At 32.2% G+C, this 19,381-nt stretch overlaps 2 protein-coding genes, 1 non-coding gene and 1 pseudogene across 3 annotated transcripts; 3 read left to right on the top strand and 1 right to left on the bottom strand.

Moving 5' to 3' along the window:
• The first annotated feature begins 8,610 nt into the window (after positions 1–8,610).
• Positions 8,611–8,716, top strand: LOC137833765 (small nucleolar RNA R71; annotated as a pseudogene).
• Positions 8,717–14,230: 5,514 nt separating this feature from the next.
• LOC137832501 (fruit bromelain-like) lies at positions 14,231–15,682 on the top strand. The gene is made up of 2 exons (XM_068640696.1): positions 14,231–14,708; positions 14,870–15,682. The coding sequence occupies exons 1-2, from the start codon at positions 14,273–14,275 to the stop codon at positions 15,442–15,444; spliced, it is 1,011 nt and encodes a 336-aa protein (XP_068496797.1). The 5' UTR covers positions 14,231–14,272; the 3' UTR covers positions 15,445–15,682.
• Positions 15,683–17,447: 1,765 nt separating this feature from the next.
• On the bottom strand, positions 17,448–17,520 carry TRNAA-UGC (transfer RNA alanine (anticodon UGC)). Its single transcript has one exon. It is a non-coding gene; the product is annotated as a tRNA-Ala (tRNA).
• Positions 17,521–17,581: 61 nt separating this feature from the next.
• Positions 17,582–19,328, top strand: LOC137832508 (large ribosomal subunit protein bL34c-like). Its single transcript, XM_068640703.1, has 2 exons — positions 17,582–17,819; positions 18,943–19,328. The coding sequence occupies exons 1-2, from the start codon at positions 17,627–17,629 to the stop codon at positions 19,191–19,193; spliced, it is 444 nt and encodes a 147-aa protein (XP_068496804.1). The 5' UTR covers positions 17,582–17,626; the 3' UTR covers positions 19,194–19,328.
• The last annotated feature ends 53 nt before the right edge of the window (positions 19,329–19,381 follow it).

Raw genomic sequence — 19,381 nt, 5'->3', positions numbered from 1 at the left:
ATCTTGCTATTGGAATCATATCAAGTGATAAACAACCCCAAAGTTGTTTCCTTTGATTGGCTAAAAAGCCAAAAGCTAGATAATGTGAGGAGGTTGCTCAAAGATCAATCTCTCAGAAAGTTCTTGGAGATGAAGAGGAACATCTACCCAGATTTGATTAGGGTGTTTTACACCAATCTCAAGTTTGAGGGAAACAACCTTGTCTCTCATGTGAAGGAAGTTGATATGGAGATCACCTATGATGTGTGGACTGCAGTTGCGGGTCTGAAGTGTTGGGTTTAATAGTGTCAAAGTTCAAGAGGGCGGGTGAATTGACCTTTTAAAAGCTTTCCGCAAAAAGTATTTACACAGTTTACAGAAAATAAAATCGATTTATATGGAAATGAACAGATTTATTTTAGCACTGTTGTGTGTTTGAAAAGTGTTTATGCAACAAGGTTAATCAACAAACCTGCATGTATATTTTCCAGATGCTCACACACTAATATTTAGAACGAAAAAACAGTGAATCACCAAAACACAACCTTCAATTTCAAGCAAGTGATTAAGGTTCAATTAATGGCTTGATAGTTTATTGAGTGATTTATTACAATCAACCTGTCTAATGGCTTTTAACAGATTATAAGAGTTCTATTGAAATCAACCAGTTTTCCAGAAATTAAGAACAATATGAACCGTGCCCAGACAGAACAGATTTATTTTAAATGGAACGATTTATTTCTTTGCTGTTTTATCAATTATGCAAAAACTTAATTGCAGAGATTGAGAGAGAATGAACCAGGGCAGTTATACTGGTTCACTCAACTGAGCTACATCCAGTCTTCACTAAACCAAGGTGAAATTCACTAAATCACAATACAAACAAACACAATTCCACTGTTCTTGAAACCTACAAGAACTTAGGTACTCTTGCTGAAAAAACCCTATTTCAGCTCGCACACACTCTTCAGAAAACCTATCAAAGAGAGTGTTAACCAAACTATTACAAGAATGAAAAGTGAAACGACTACACCTGATGAGGATACAAAGATCTGCCTTAAACAGCAGGCAAGATTGCTAGAACGTAGCAGCACTCACACCAAGCTTTGGAACCAACCAAGAACAAACACTTTGTGATTTTCGAAATCTTTGAAGAACAAATGCTAATCTTTGTAACTCTTAATTCTCTGCTGTAAAACTTGTTTTTACAAATGTATGAACGATGTTAAACTCATAAACAAGTTTTCATTTTATAGAAAACCAACTTATAACAGACTTTTGAAAACAGTTAAGCTGTTATAAAATGAACAGATTGAAAATAAAATGAACAGATTTATTTTCAAAAGCAGTTAGAGAATTGTTAAGTGAGGAGACTTAGTCAACCATTCTGGTGCAGAGATAAAACTGAAAAACGTTTAAGCTAGATATGGCACCAGAGACAAAATGAATCTATTCATTTACAGATGAACAATTTATTTTTCAAAACGAAAACAGAAAAGCTTAACTATTTAAACAGTCGTTTTGAAAGGTAGAAGACTTAGTCAAAATACATGATGCACAAAATCTAATTTTCACAAGACTTAGCCAAGGCATCAGTTTAAAAAAGAATCTGTTTATTTAGAAAAGAACAGATTTATTTTTATGCAGTAAACGTGTTTTTTGTAAAACATGTGAAAAACAGTTTAAGAAACTTATGCTTGTTCTTATCACATGGCCAGTGGTTATGAGGTGAGTTACTCAGCAAAAACCCACTCTTAAACAACCTCTAAGCACTACCTAAGACACACTTAAAGCAAAGCAAAAATACACATGAAATGTACATAAAAGTCTTCATCAAACACAATCTTGAAGGGGCAACAACCATCTTCAACAATCTCCCCCTGTTTGATGGAGACAAATCCCCATAGCTCTTGTTGCTTTAAGAACCTGCACTGCACCACAAATTAAACCAGAAAAACAGAAACATTGCATAGAAGTAAATGGTTTTAAGGTGCAGAATTAACTCCCTGTTTCAAGCTTCACCTAGCATGGTGAGCTATTTTTCTCCCCCTTTGGATTCATCAAACAGCATGTAATCATAGGAAAAAAAACCAGAAGCATAACCATAATAGTCCAAAAGATAAAGACAAATTGTTCATTATTACAAGTTTTAAAACTGATAAAGAAAGCATGAAAGTACGTCTAATCTTGTAGTAAAGCTCTGCAAGTTGTGCCTGAACCCTTCAATCTGATCATCAAGGTGTTGAAACCTTGCTTTGAGTAGTCTCAAAGTATGCCCTTTGTTCTGCAGTCATTACATCAAGGCGATACAACACTTGCCTTTCAAACATGGACATTGGTTCTCCTCGGTATTCTGGAGATTGATAGGCAACTATGGCATTTGCAGCAACTTCCTCATGCACAGATTGGGTAGCAGGTGAGTCATCCTCCATGGGAACAGCTTCATCCTCATCCTCATTGTGGAGGTTTGATGCTTCATGTTCTGCTTGAGGGCCCTTTCCTTTAAGAACCACCCACTTGTCCTCAATTTTGTGAAATCCCATTTTGGTGAGAGTTGAATTATCAATCTCACTTACAGCTTTGATAGGGTCGTTTCTCTCATTTGTAACATCAACACCAAAGTAATCAATCAATTTGGAAACAAGAATAGCATAGGGAAAGCGGTAATCAGCCAACCTTTTTGATTTGAGCATGTGTTCATTGATAATGAAAACCCAATTTACCTTAATCTGGTTCATGATGCAATATAGAAGAATTAGATCCTCTTCATGTAAAACTGCATGGTTTGTACCTCTTGGGATAAGTTGCCATGCTATGATGTAGGCAACAAGGTCTGGAGTGAGGTTCAAATGCCCTGCATGGAACCTGCTTATACTCTCTGTAGGATTCCTCATACAGCTTTTATAGTATTGCAGCTTGTTGAATTCTTGAATTCCACTGGTGTTTCCCTTTCCTACTTTCAGTCCAGCATACTTTATTCCAGCCACAGAATTCCACACCTCACTTGTGATCTTCATCTTGGTCCCTTTCACATAAGAGACAACATTCTTTCCATCCAATGTGAGGTTAGTGTAAAACACCTTAACCAAGTCAGGATATACATTACCCGTTAATTCCAGCAGCTTTTTCAGTTTTGGTGCTTCAACACAGCCTTGTTTCTCCAATTTTTCAGATTTCAGCCAGTTGAAATCCAGCACCTTGGGTATATTAATCTGCTTTCTGCTTGTCTCGTGAATGTAGGCATTGATTGCTTCTTCATTTCCAGCGAACCAACCTTCTAGCACACCTTGAAAGGTGGTTTGCTTGCCCTTATTTTTCTGTTTCTTTGAAGAAGAAGCCATGGTTGAACCAGAATTTTTCTCTTGTTTCAAATGGAGAACAGAAAATGGATAGCCAATGTGGGTAGCAGATATTCACACAATTTATATAGAAATGAATGGTTGATATGGCAGTTATGAGTGGATATGCATGAAGATTTTATGCTCTGAATTTGTGCAGAGAATCTTTGAAAATATGCAACAAATATTTAGGGTCACGATGCACACAACTCATACCTTTCATTGAGCACCCAAACCATCAAATCGGTTACATAACCATGACCAAAACCGTCAAAGGTACAGAGGTTAATGCCCACTAGGTCAGTCAAGCAGTCAAAGATCAAAAATTTCTCTTTCCTAGTCATCAATGCATATCAGTACAGAAAATAAACACATTCAATTACGAATAAACAAATTTAATTTTTCACTGCTAGGCACAATTGACATTTATAATTCCCAATTCATTAAGCAGAAAATTAAACCTATCTTTGGCTAATGGTTTTGTGAACAAATCAGCAAGTTGTAAATCAGTACCAATGAACTTAATCTCACATGTTCCATTAGATATGTGTTCCCTTAGAAAATGATGCCTAATTTCAATGTGTTTGGTTCTTGAATGCATGACAGGATTTTTGGTTAAGTTGATTGCACTTGTATTATCACACAATAGAGGTATATGGTTAAGTAAGATACCAAAATCATTTAATTGCTGTCTTAGCCATATAGTTTGAGCACAACAACTCCCTGCTGCAATGTATTCTGCTTCAGCAGTGGAGAGAGCTACACAAGCTACTTTTTGCATTGTGAGATCAAGCTTGATCCTAGCAAATGACAGGTTCCACTTGTTCTCTTCCTATCAATTTTGCAACCTGCAAAATCTAATCAGAATATCCAGGGAAAAATTGGGATTAAGTTTCATCTCTCTCACTCTCATGTATTTTGATTAGCATGTTAATATTAAGTTCTTTAATTGAAATTGATGCCCGTATAAAAATCATTTATATCGATTCCTCGCATATAAAATCCTTAAGAATGTTCCCTAACTATCGATCCCTCGCATACTTATAAGAACAACTTAGAACGAAGCTCAGACGTTTAATAGCAATTAACATTTCAAGTCTATTCCTAGCACTCAAATATGTTAAGTATTGTTGTTTAGGTCTGAACCCTAAAAATACCTCCCGGTCAGATTTAAGATTCTCAATTTGTCACGGAGAATTAAAAGTAAAACAACAATACCAATAATCAATCAAGAACTGAATATTAATATATAAAATATCACCTCAATACATAAGAGTTTGAGCAGATTACTCCCAATCCCAAAGGATAGAATTAGCCACGCATACTTCTATCACCTTCCATTCTCCCAATTGGGTTACAATTCACTCTATGGTGTTTTCCTCTCAATCTGGCACACTAAGGTTGAGCCTCTAGCCCTCTATTTATCCTAGTTTTCTAGGGTTAGGTTGTTTCCTATGTCGCGCTAATGGGCGAAATGATAAAACATAAAAAAGGTCAAATCTTTCTTTGCATCTTTTTCCATTCTGGGACCTTCTATCTTTATCTTTTTAGCTCAAATCATTCATCTTTAATCCAAATCTCCAATCTTCCTTAGAAATCTGCAATTAACACCAAATTTGAGAATAAAATACTCTTATTCAAATAAAGATCATAAAAAATGTAAAAAGGTATAAATTCATAAATTAGGGATTATTTTATATGTAAATTAGCAATAAATCCTCATAAGTGCCTATATTTTAATATGAAATATTACTGAAATTAGACACTTATCACTCTCTCCAACTTAAAATCTTGCTTGTCCTCAAGCAAAGTAAATGAGTATATTTGAATTTAAATATCAAACAGCTTAATTCACTAAACAACAAATCAAATTAGAAACTTATGATGCTTCCAATTTCAAATATAGAAAATTATAGACACAATCAATTTTCAGGATAAAATCAAAACAAATAAATGAAAATTCATCAAGGAATATCTTCTCATATGCTCACGTATAAGTGTTTCTCTCTATTTTCACTGAATCATAACAAATCACAGTTGCTTTTCATTTCATCTTCAAATCACAAACATATTAGAAACATATTAGAAACATGAATCTTTAGGTCTTTTACAGGGTTGTAATGAGGCTGGGCTTCCAAAAAAATATTGGTTTTTCTTAGATAACAAAATGCACATCTTAAAGAAGAAGAACATACCTACAATCCAATTATAGAGAACATACATGTTATCTAATTACCACTTTCTTTCGATGTCACATTTTTCCTCATCTTCTTTCTTTTCATGAAATTTTTTTCTATCTTTCTTTTTTTTTATTTCTTTTTCTTCTTCTGTTTCTGTTTTTTTTTTCAATAATAGGAAAAGATTCTTCCTATTTTCAACTTTTTGAACTTTCAAAATCAGAACCAACCATTCCCTTTTCTATATGTATTGCATCTATGTTCTCCTTCCTTAGACATGCTAAAGGGTAGAAAATTATATCAATAAAGGTTAAGGTGCAATATTAACAAAAATTTCTTAGCCCAAAGGGGATATAAAAAATTGGAATTCTAATATAAAGGTTGGCTTTTTGGCCCTGACCCCTAATTAACACAAACAAATGCCTCAATCATCTTCATGATCTTTTATGATGCAACAAAAATAAAAATTAAGCAACCACAACTGTCAATTCATCAGTAAAACTCTCAAAACTGTTTAAGGTTCACACACTCACTTGGTTTAAATGGTCTCATTCCTTTTTGTCTTGTCATTATTTGTCCTAATCAATCATCCTGTTAAATTTTCATGTATCATAATTTTAACTACATTTGAATAGGGATTCAATCATATTTTCTTTTCTAACCTGTGTCTAATTCATCTCACTGTTTAATATCTAAACACAAATTCTTTTTTCCACAATTCAAAATTAATATTCTAGTTCTTTTTTTATTTGAGAAAAATAAACTAGAAAGCAAACAAATTAAAACTGAAAATTTATTCAAGAAAGATAATTCAAAACCTAAAACTAACAAACTAACAAAAACAACAAATTTATTCAAAACACAAAATAAGCAATTAAAACAAACTAAAAAAAACAAATAAAAAAACAAAACAAAATAACCGAAAAATAAAATAAAATAAATAAAAACTAAACAGAAAATAAAATTTAAATAATTGAAAAGAAAAGAGAATTAGAGAGATAGAACCATATTTTTGCTCAATCCTCTCTTCTTAAGAAGTCATCCAGCTTTTTGTTAAAAATTTTATCTATAGTCTTGCTTCATTTGCTGGATCTGCCCCCTTGACTAATAGAACCTGTCCTCAGGTCAAAATACATAACCTGCAAAATGATTAGGAGGCATACAAGATTTTTTATTTATTTTTTTATTTTTTTATTTTTTTTGAAAAATAAAATAAACAAAGGTAACAACATAAAACTAAAATGTGGACTGGGTTGCCTCCCAGTAAGCGCTCATTTAACGTCATTTAGCTTGACGCCTGTTTATTTCAAGGAGGATATTTATCTTGTTCCACCCGTGCTTTTGTTATCACTTTTATCCGTCTTGAATATGGCTCTTCAACTTCAATTTTTCCATCCTTCTTCAATTCCTTGATGACCCATAATTTTCTTGTTTTCTTCCTTCCTCTACCCCTACCTGCGTTGAGCATGATAGGTTGTCCTGGACGATACTCCTCTCCTTCCACTAGCTTTCCTTGATTGTCTCCTTTTGCCTCTAACTTTTCATGACGTATAACTTTCTCCTTTGACTTTGAACTCTTCATCTTTTCACTATTTCTTGGAATTTCCTCTTGTTTCCCAGTCTCATCTGCAATACACTTGGTTACATCATTAAAAAGATTAAATTTTACCTCTTCATCATGAGACCTTACAAGAATTTCTCCCTTGTCAACATCAACTATGACTTTAGCAGTTTTCATTAAAGGTCTGCCGATAATCAAAGGGACATCCTCATCTTCTTTCATGTCCAGGATAACAAAATCCACCGGAAATATGAATTTGTCTATTTGCATAAGGACATCTTCAACCACACCATAGGGATACTTCACTGTTCTGTCAGGCAATTGTAACTGCATCTTGGTGGGTTTAACCTCCAAGTTACCTATCTGTCTTAACATGGATAATGACATCAAATTTACACTTGACCCTAAGTCCAATAAAGCATTATACACAAATAAATTACCAATTGACACAGAAATAGTAAAACTCCCTGGATCCCTGAATTTCTTTGGCAAAGTTTTTGAGAAACTGCTCCCTGCTTCCTTCTCTCCATATTTATTTTTAAAACAACATATCTTCCTTCTAACTTCATCAAAATATGTCTTTTTCTCTGGCCATCCTGCAAAATAATTTTTTGGAAGCAAATTGTCAGAAAATAATCCTTCCTTTTCTTTTTTTATGTTCCTCTGGGATATTTCTTTTGCGATTTCTACAATTTCACAATTTTCTCCCTCTTCCTTATTTTTTTCCTTTTCTTTTTCAACCTTCACCATCTCACCATTTTCTTCTCTAGTTTTCTCATCACCTTTAGTAGTGATGTTATTGCACTGCTCCTTGGGGTTGGTGGTAGTGTTAGCTGAGAATTGGCCAATTTTCCCTTCTACAGTTTGTGTGAGTTGTGACATTTGTTTAGCTAGCTGTCCTATCCGAGTTTCCATGCTCCTAATCGTAGCCATACTATTTTCCTGTGTACTCACAATCTTTGACAAAACATCTTTCACTTTATTCATCCTGTCAGGAATAGATGGAGAATTCGATTGATGCTGCTGTTGGAAAGGCCCTTGCTTGTTGGATGAATTATAGTCTTGCTTCCATCCAAAATTCTGATTTTGATTATTTTTCCAACCTTGAGGATAATTGTTAGAAAAACCGCCTTGCCTTCCTTGATTGCCCATATAATTCACCTCAACTTCGGATGCGTTGTTCTGATAAGAACAGTGACCATTAGGATGATCACCTCCACAAAAATCACACCTGAGAGGTACATTCTGACTTTGGAGTGATTGAACAGCATGCAACTTTTGGGGTAATTGGGTCATATGTGCGGTCAGTTGCTGTGTCAGAATTTTGTTTTGAGCTAGCAATGCATCTGCAGTGTTTAACTCCAATACTCCTCTTTTTTGATGATTTTGTCTATCATGTTGAGCTTGATAGTCAGTTGTGGCCAAAGCTTCTATAATCCTCGTTGCTTGATCTGCATCAACAACCATCATTGTGCCACCAGCCGCGGCATCTAGGAGCATCTTTGTATTTGATCTGAGACCATTAATAAATATGCTCAGTTGAGCAATATCTTCAAACCCATGGTTTGGGCATTTTCTCAGCATCCTCTTGAATCTCTCCCATGCCTCACAGAAAGACTTTTCTACCCCTTGTCTGAACATAGATATTTCAGACTTAGCATTGATGTAGCGAGAGATTGGGAAAAATCTTTGCAAAAATTTTTCCTCCACATCCTTCCATTTGGTTAAACTCTGATTAGGATGAGATATAAGCCACTCCTTTGCTTTCCCTGCCAAAGAAAAAGGAAATAAACGCATGTATATACTCTCAAGATCACCTGATTGGAAACCCATAGTTCCCACCAATTCATAAAAAGTAGCCAAGTGTGTATGAGGATCCTCATGATCCATCGCCGTGAATTGATTGGTACTAATGAGGGTAAGGAATGCAGGCTTCATCTCCAAGGCCCTGTTAGTTGCAGGCACTGCAATGCTAGAAAAGTGTCTAGGCCCTTGATGTATGGCGTAATCTCCAAGAGTTCTCCTAGGAGGTGGTGTTTCCTCCCCCGCCATGTTGTTATTCTCCTGAAAAATATCAATGGAAAAAGAAGAAGATGTTGAAGAATACTCTCTATTATCTTCTTGATTCTCTTTTGTCTTTGATTTTCGATTTTTTCTGGCCACCTTCTCAATTTCTGCTTCAAATAGCAAGTGGTCTTCTGGAACTTGACCTCTCAATATCATATAAAAACAACTAATGCAAGAGTTAGAAGGAAAAAATCACAAGTAGTAACCCCAATTTTATATTTTATATTATTATTTAATTATTTTTATTCAAAAATTCAAAAATAAACAAGAATTTAAATAGCTAACTAAAATAAAATCAATAAACTACAAATTAAAACTTAAAGATAAAATAAAACAAAAACAAAACACTAAAATGACACTAAGAAAATAAAACAAAGATATTCAGAAAAAAATAAAAATAAAAAATATAACAAAAATAAAAATAAAAATATATAAATAAAATAAAAACTAAAACAGAATAGAAGAAAACAATGAAAACGAGAAATAACTAAAATCAAGAAATAAAAACAGAATAAAATAAATACTAGAAATAAAAACAAAATAGAATAAAACAGATAAAACAAAACGTAAACAACTAACTAACTTATTTTAAAGATACTACGTAAACTAACGTAAAAATAAAAGCTAAAACTAGTAATAGATAAATAATTAAAACAAATAAAAACTACCTAAACCTAAATAAAACTACGTAACTAAACCTAAAAAGAACTAAAATAAAATAAAATCAAAACAAAAATCAAACTAAATCTGAAAAAAAATAGAAATAACTAAAATCAAAATAATAAGCAAATCAACAAACTAAAATAAAATAAAAAAATAAAATAAAATCTGTAAAAAAAATAAAAAATTAAAACAAATCAAAACAATTAAAATATTCACAATATTTAGAAAATTATACTCAACAAATCAAAACCTGTCTCCGGCAACGGCGCCAAAAACTTGATGACTTTTTACGGCAAGTGTACCGCGTTTGTCAGAAGTAATAATTGTCCTAAGGACGGATATCGATCCCACAAAGAACAGTGAATTATCGAGTACAATATTCGCTAAATATAACAACAGAACAATAATAAAAAAGAGTTTGAAGTGATTATGTTGGCACTGATCAATAAGAAAACAAACAAAGAATTAGTTGCTTCAATTGGAAAAATTGGGATTAAGTTTCATCTCTCTCACTCTCATGTATTTTGATTAGAGTGTTAATATTAAGTTCTTTAATTGAAATTGATGCCCGTATAAAAATCATTTATATCGATTCCTCGCATATAAAATCCTTAAGAATGTTCCCTAACTATCGATCCCTCGCATACTTATAAGAACAACTTAGAACGAAGCTCAGACGTTTAATAGCAATTAACATTTCAAGTCTATTCCTAGCACTCAAATATGTTAAGTATTGTTGTTTAGGTCTGAACCCTAAAAATACCTCCCGGTCAGATTTAAGATTCTCAATTTGTCACGGAGAATTAAAAGTAAAACAACAATACCAATAATCAATCAAGAACTGAATATTAATATATAAAATATCACCTCAATACATAAGAGTTTGAGCAGATTACTCCCAATCCCAAAGGATAGAATTAGCCACGCATACTTCTATCACCTTCCATTCTCCCAATTGGGTTACAATTCACTCTATGGTGTTTTCCTCTCAATCTGGCACACTAAGGTTGAGCCTCTAGCCCTCTATTTATCCTAGTTTTCTAGGGTTAGGTTGTTTTCTATGTCGCGCTAATGGGCGAAATGATAAAACATAAAAAAAGGTCAAATCTTTCTTTGCATCTTTTTCCATTCTGGGACCTTCTATCTTTGTCTTTTTAGCTCAAATCATTCATCTTTAATCCAAATCTCCAATCTTCCTTAGAAATCTGCAATTAACACCAAATTTGAGAATAAAATACTCTTATTCAAATAAAGATCATAAAAAATGTAAAAAGGTATAAATTCATAAATTAGGGATTATTTTATATGTAAATTAGCAATAAATCCTCATAAGTGCCTATATTTTAATATGAAATATTACTGAAATTAGACACTTATCACCTACCAACTTGAGGGGAGTATTAAGGAAATAATAATTATCAAATTATATGCAATTATTGTATGTAATATTTGACGATATTGTACCCAATTATATGCAATTAATTTAATAATTATAGAATCTAGTATCCTACATAATTAGATTGTAATTTGGGGGAGAGAAACTCCCTATATATTTCCTAGAAGTGATGTAAGAGAATAAGAAACATCTCTTCTTCTTACCATTTTTTATCATTTTCTTATAATTTCCATCCTCTAAAAGTACTATATGCCTATGTTTATACGTGGATGATTTGTTGATCACAGGGAGCTTAATAACAGAGATTGAGCATTTCAAAAATAGATTGAAGGCTGCTTTTAAAATGACAAATTTGGGAATGCTTAGTTATTTTCTGGGAATGAAATTTGTATACACAGATAAAAGTATTATTCTGCATCAAAGGAAATACATTAATGAAGTGCTCAACAGATTCAGTATGGATCAATGCAATGAAGTTAGGGTACTTGTTGCTGGAAATTTGAAACCTTGGAGGAGAATGCAGCAAGTAGGCCTGACATATGCTATGCAGTTGGACTAATAAGCAGATTCATGTGTAATTCAAGAGTCTCTCATATGGCAGCAGCAAAGCACATAATGAGTTATCTTAAGGAGACAACAACGTATGACTTACTGTTTTCTAGTAAGCTTGAATGAATTTGAAGATTGTTTGGAGGTTGGAGTGATTCAGATTGGTGTGATGATAAAGTGGGAAGGAAAAACACCTATGGATATTTTTTCAAATATCTGAAAACACCAATTTCTTGGTGTTCTAAGAAGCAAAATGTAGTTGTTCTCTCATCTTGTAAGGCAGAATATATAGCTACATTTTCAGTGTATTTGGCTTGAGTTTGGAAATCATACTTCTATAATAGAACTTCTTATTTGGAAAGCTAATTATAAGTAAGTTGTATCCTTTTAATTTCCAGTTAAAGTTTTGTAAGATGAGGATTATCTTTAATTATATAATTTAATAAAAAATAATTTAATTATGAAAGAAAATAAATTAAAAATGTATAAGGATAGGTTTAATCGAGTTAATATTGGCATTTTGCATGAGAGCTTAATGAAGCTGAATTATCCGGCAATCAAGCCACTAACGAGTTTTGTGGAATTTGAATATTTGTTTGCTTCAACTTATAATGCTGAGTAAACTCAATATTTGTTTTGGAATTCAATGAAACATTGGTCACATGATTTTCACACTGTCAAATAAACAATATATAATTAACACAATACAGGGAAAATGATTAACAACAAAACTAATTTCTACATATTTGTTTTAAAAGACTAAACAGGTGTAATTTTATTTTTTAGAGGATTACTTTTTATAAAATTATTTTTAAAGAGTTAAAATAATTATGTGAAACTGAAGGTTTAAAATTAAACCCTGTAAAAATAAAGTTACGATATTGACTTTAACGTGTCAAAGATGCCAAACAGTTGGAGACATCGCATGTTTGAAAATTCTTGGATTGCAACACATCCTTCATCTTCTCCTCTATCTATTAACCATTGTTCACGTCTTCAGTATTCAGCTTTCTACTTTTCTATTTATTTATAGTATTTTCAAATTTAAAATAAAAATAGTTATATTTTATTAACTATACAATTCATTTTTATTTTTTTAATTAGCCAGCACTAATACATTTATTATGAGGTAGAAGTATAATTTTGCCTAACTATTCTATTACAATTAGTAAAATTTATTATATTTTATAGTTTTTACATAAAAACCTTAAAAAAAATAAAAAATTATAACCTTGTCATGCTATTTGGTCATCCTATTTTTTTCCATCCACAATTCTCATCCCAATTTTAAAAGAGACATTTGGTTAGAAAATTCATATTTCGATTCAATCCTAAATTTTACATATATTATTTTATTTAATGTTCAATTCAACCTGGATCAGACATCTTCAATTACGGTACCATAAAATATTTAATTAATTAGTTAAATATAAGAAAAAAGACAAGTCAAGAAAAAAAAAATTAGACTAAAATTACGAATTTTGAAAATAGGAAACTAAATATCTTAATTTTTTAAATGAGAGGAAGGATGATAAAATATTCAATTATTCATCCTTACGTAATTGATCCAATAACTTCATTAACAAAATATAAAATAAATTAAACTAAAAATGATAAATAAACTTGTATTTTTGTTTGACCTTGTCTTGTCTTGGTATCAGAAAATATTTAGATTGAAGACATAATTATGAATATAACTAATACTTTTTAAATCAGATATGGAATAATATATATATATATAAAATATGCGCTCTTACACTAATATTAATTTATTAAAATATTTATAATTTATTTATTTAGAAGTTTATGAAATTATAACTTATTAACTATCATTTGGGTTTAAAGAGAAGATGTACTGTACATTAAATATTAAATATGGATAATTAGATGTTTCTTTGGTTTTTGCTTTGATGAATTTATTTTTGTAAAAAAAATTATTTCATAAATATTTGGGTCGATATGAGTTCAAATATATGGATATACATGTTATTCAATTCTACGAGAATAAGAATAAAAAGTAAATTTTATGTACCTTTGGTTTTCAGAAATAAGGATGATCATGAGAGAATTGAAGAATTCACATTAATTACAAGTTAAGGATGAATTGATATTTTAAGTCTTCGCTTTACGTTGTCTTGCTAAGTGAATTAAAGATAAAATGAGATGAGCAACCTCATCGACTTATTTTTATAAATTAAAATAAAAATTAAGTTCCAATTATTTGTACTATGTCTTATAAAAGTTGCAGATATTTACTCCATAAATAAGAGAAAAAAGAAAAGAAAAAGAGAAGCATAGATTGATTGAGCCGTATTTATTGGACACATTCACATTCAATTACATTTAGATTTTGCGGTCAATCTTAAGCAAGGAAGATACGAAGGTAAGGGCAAATGAGGTCATTTTGTGATACGTGAATACTTATATTCCGAGATTATCGGAAGGGAATAGAATTTTATGTGCTATAAATATGCCAAATGAATGCTATGTTTTCATACCCACTTTTCATACAATACATCTCTTGTTCTGTCTCATAAACAAAATGGGTATTTCAGTTCAAACGAAGCATGTGATTGCTGTTTGCGCTGTGATGTTGTGGACATGTGCATTCCCAGCCATGTCCCGAACATTGTATGATCAATCTTCTGCTGTTGCAGCTCACCAGGATTGGATGACCCAATTCGAACGAGCATATGCTGATGATGCAGAGAAGGAAAAAAGGTTAAAAATATTTGTAAAGAACTTGGAATACATAGAGAAGTTCAACAGTGGTGGGAACAAGAGTTACACGTTGGGGCTGAATCAATTTTCAGACTTAACCGTAGAAGAGTTTATCGCCTCATACACAGGACTGAAGATCAATTCAAGCCGACCACGCTCATCCACAGCTACACGCTTGAGTGTGACTAATGTTCCAACAAGCTTGGACTGGAGGGAATTTGGAGCCGTCACCGATATTAAGAATCAAGGTCGCTGCGGTACGTAATCAACTCTTCATCTTGTGTTTTATATTAACATTACAGCAAAATAACTGTTGATTAATTTTATCTCCTATTTTTTTTATAGCCATTCTCTTTCACTTGTAACCAGAACAGGATGTGATTTTCTGACATTAATCTATTGCATGGTTAAATTGCAGGAAGCTGTTGGGCCTTTTCAGCTGCGGCAGCTGTAGAAGGCATTCACCAAATAAAAACTAACAATTTGATCTCACTGTCAGAACAACAGTTAGTGGACTGTGTTGGGAATAACTTCGGGTGTCGTGGAGGTTACATGGATAAAGCATTCAAATATATAAACGAAAACCAGGGTATCGCTACCGAAAGCGATTACCCATACCAAGGGTTTGCTGGAACATGCCAGAGGGCAGAAGCCGCAGCTCAAATAATGGGATACGAAGACGTACCTGAAAATAGTGAAGAGCAACTACTACAAGCCGTGGCCAAGCAACCAGTGTCAGTTGGCGTTTCTGTTAATGAAAACTTTCAGTCACACAAGACAGGTGTATTTGAAGGACCATGCGGCACTGATCTCAACCACGCAGTTGTTATAGTTGGTTATGGCACCAGCGAAGACGGTCAAAAGTACTGGTTGATAAAGAATTCATGGGGTGAAAGCTGGGGAGAGCAGGGGTACATGAAGTTGCTCAGGGAAAGTGGTGAGCCTGGAGGTGTTTGTGGCGTCGCCAGGAAAGCTTCTTATCCAATTATGTAGTTATTTCAAAACAAATTTTCTGAATACGTTGGAGTGTGCGTGCATGATGTTGTTACTGTAGCAACTATAGTGTTGTAGTAAGTTTAAGCATTGTCTTTTCTTTGTCTCAGTCTAATAATGTACTTGTCGTTTCTCATATTTGCAAACTAGGTTTTTGCATGTCTTTTTATACTTTGTAAAAGTACGAAGTTATTCGCTTCGTCCGAGTTAATGAATTATACACATATATGTTGGAAAATGCTATAAATGTTTAGAAACTTTTTAAGTATTGAAGTCTGAACAAATGTTTTTCTTTTCTGGAACTCTTATATATGCAATTCACATTGTGTGCTTTAAATAGGCAATGCAGAAACCAATTCTACATTGCGACGTGGCGACATCATCTAGTTTCTTTCAAACAATTTTCAAAACTTTTTCTCCTACTCGCCATTCACTAATCAACAACTTAATCCCTTATCTTTAAAATATTAACATTCTTTAATCTCAAACTCATCAGCGTATTAGTCACCAATATTCATTTTGGATTTTAATTGTCCAAAATGCTAGATTTACTATTAAACAAATACATTCAGTGTTACATCGGTTAAAGAAAATATATTTTACCTCTATTATTTATAAGTTCTTATATGGATTTCTGTAAGATAGGTAGATGTCGGTAAAAGAACACTTTATGCAAGGTTTATGAAGAAAAAATGTTTTACTTTTATTTAGAATTTCTGTACATTAAAAAGTTAGACTGTGAATGATATACTTGTTTTATATTTTTTTTTTAAATTATATAAAATTATTTAACACATATTTAATTAACTATTTTTAATGATAATGGATTTGTCGTTTAAGATTGAATCAGAAATTTCAAATACAAAACTGTAATAAATTATCAGCGAAATTCATATTTAAGTCCAATTTCAAATACAAAACTGTAATAAATTATCAGCGAAATTCATATTTAAGTCCAATTTCAAATAATCAATATTATTAAAAAATCGATTATTTTACCCATAGTGATAAGTTATGATATAATTTAAATGTGAATATCTCATTTGAATGAATACAAAATAATTAATTATATTTTAATATAATAATTTAACTATATATAGCCTTTCCAACAAATTTAAAAGAACTTTGAAAATAATAATAAAGGTTTTGTTAAAAATAAAAAATAATAATACTATAATGCATCAATTCAAAAAGTCTATATTACAAATAAAAACAAAAAATAATTATTCAATTATTATAAGTTACATCATTAAATACTTTTTATATTAAGAATTTTAATATCTTTAAATCTCTGGTTGAATTATATATCGTTTGGCATCTATTTAAAATAAGAACATTTTAATCCATGTGCGCGATGATTTTTTGTGTGTGATGTTTTTAGATATTTTTATCGAAATTGAAATATATTTTCATATTTTAAATATCTAAAAGTTGAGATTTGCTTTTCCATAAAAATTTATATTTTTATCTATTTAATTTTAAAGTGCATCGATTTCCATCCTCTATAAGTACAATTAAAAACATTTTTTCATCTGTGAAATACCATTTAAAAATAACTTAAAAAGATTAAAAAAATAACATATTCTAAAATTAGAAAAATTAGAAAGTAGGTAAAAAAGTTTAGAAAGATTAAAACAACACTTGAAATATTTAAAAAAAATGAAAAGCATATGCTTTATCTTTAATTACATAAAATTCAAATTAGATGCATATATTCTTTGTGCAAAATTTAATTAAGCGCGATGGTTTTGGGATAACTATATTATTATTTCTTTATTCATTCAAACATGTAATTGGTTAAAGAAATAAATTATAAAATATGATTTAAAGAATTAGTTATATTACTTATATAGTGTAAGTGTCCATGGCATGCATGACTCTTTGAATTTATCAATGACAGTTATACAAAAATCAAACGGAATTGGTGAAGGAAAATTGGAAGATCTTTGAAAAATTGAAATATCTTATATCAATTAGAAGTAAAACTAACTTAAATAAAATGATGGAGATGCAGGGGATCGAACCCTGTACCTCTCGCATGCAAAGCGAGCACTCTACCATTTGAGCTACATCCCCAGATGAAATGTTAAATAATATTTATTAAAATGAAAACAATTATATATGTTTTCCCCATGGCTTTAAACTAGTATTCAGAGAGTTGAAGGAAAAAAAGAGGTGGATAATGGCTTCGTTATCGCTCTGCATAGCCACGAAGGCGCCCACTCTCACGGCTTCTCTGATCCTCACCACCCCAAAACCATCTTCAGTCTCTCTCAACGTTACCCGCAGCAGTTCCTCCACTCTTCGCTCTCCTCTCCTCCATTGCTCCTTCCTCTCCTCTCCTTCCCATCTCTCTTCCCCTTCCTCCTTTTCAGGTACTCCTCGCCTTTCTTTCTTTTTTTCCCCTTCCACCTCATTCTTCACTAGTTGCGCTTGCGCATTCCTCCTCAATTTCCTTCTGTGCTTTTATTTAGGAAGTGCTTAATTCTTCATTATCAATGTATGCTTTCCCAACCTTAAACATGTTTTAATACCTGTTTCACTTTTGAATTGGAAGTGCTTCTCTTTGTTTTAATAGGGATGTAGGGGTTTATGTTGCTAACGGGTTTTTGAAAGAAAAAAAAAAGCTTTTGTGGTGGGGTTTAATTTAACTTCAACATGGACACAATTTGGAGCGGAAGTTGCTCTTCTGTGTTTGAAAGGGATTTTTATTTTTTTTTGTCAATTTAAGCTAAATAGGAGTTGATCCCACTACTTCCTGATGAAATGGGTTGTAAGTGAAGGCAAGCACAGGCAAATATAGTTATGTTGTAAACGAGTACCATTACTAGCTTTTTATCACTGCTTAGAACAATAATACCAGTTTAAAATGCTTGTCTGAAGTCTGAATATGTTATCTAGTCGGAACAGATTGCAATGAACTTGACTATACTAGTATCCCTAAACTCAATGGCAATTTGTAAGATGTTTTGAATGAGTGCGGCAATGTTTTTAGTTGTTGTGATGAAATTCTTTGTTCCTCTTTCTCTAAGGATTTCTGATCTGGTTATAGCAGTACCATGTGGTAACAGACAAGAATTAATCTAAAATCTTAGGACAATAAATTTGTGATGTTTTTCACTTTTATATTGCTTAATTTACTCAGTTTACTCTGGGGGACTCTCAATCAGACTTGAACTCCAATAATAACATAAGAACAAATAGTTCCTGAACTTTTATGGTTTAGTTGATTGGTTTACTGATATATGGAGGTTGAGTTTATTAAAATCCTCGGGGCTCAAAGGATTTTGGTAGGTTGTGATGGAGAAGAGACTCCAATGAGCCCAATAGCCTGCATCAGTTGAGAATATCTCAAAAAAATCCTTTCATGAACATCATTATAACTCACTTTATAATTAAATTCAGCATATTTTTCTAGCGAATAACTTAGCACACACATGCATATATCCTTGTTGAGATATAGATTGAGTTGATCTGAACTAAATTGTTGATGTTAAGGGTTGTCACTTGGATTGGATTTGACATCTAATGTTGGGGTGAGAAGAGGAAAAAGTGGTGGCTTGGTTGTGAGAGCAGGGAAGGCTGCTCTTTGTCAGACAAAGAGAAACAGATCAAGAAAATCATTGGCACGCACTCATGGTTTCCGCAAACGAATGAGCACACCAGGTGGAAGAGCTATTTTAAGACGACGACGTGCCAAGGGACGGAAAATCCTCTGCACCAAGTCCCACCCAAATAGTGGAAAATAGTCGTCAGAATAGCCTCTATCTCTTGTGTTTCAGTGACTTAAATGTCTGCATTTCGAGTTCTTCATTTTTTTCTCCTAACACTCCTTCTTTGTACCCTTTATGTTTAAAATCTAATTTTTTTATGCTTTTTATGTATGTGTATGATTCTTGCCAATCAAAGATGTTTTCTACAAAACGAATCACAAATC

Source organism: Phaseolus vulgaris, chromosome 6 (genome assembly GCF_000499845.2).
Source record: "Phaseolus vulgaris cultivar G19833 chromosome 6, P. vulgaris v2.0, whole genome shotgun sequence".
Lineage (NCBI taxonomy): Eukaryota > Viridiplantae > Streptophyta > Magnoliopsida > Fabales > Fabaceae > Phaseolus > Phaseolus vulgaris.
The sequence above is the reverse complement of the archived record's forward strand: the minus strand, read 5'-3'. Positions and strand labels throughout refer to the sequence as shown.

Coding starts and splice junctions, on each gene's coding strand:
- LOC137832501 (XM_068640696.1), top strand. CDS start 14,273: ATGGGTATTTCAGTTCAAACGAAGCATGTGATTGCTGTTTGCGCTGTG. Junction 14,709..14,869: donor TAAGAATCAAGGTCGCTGCG/GTACGTAATCAA, acceptor GTTAAATTGCAG/GAAGCTGTTGGGCCTTTTCA.
- LOC137832508 (XM_068640703.1), top strand. CDS start 17,627: ATGGCTTCGTTATCGCTCTGCATAGCCACGAAGGCGCCCACTCTCACG. Junction 17,820..18,942: donor TTCCCCTTCCTCCTTTTCAG/GTACTCCTCGCC, acceptor GTTGATGTTAAG/GGTTGTCACTTGGATTGGAT.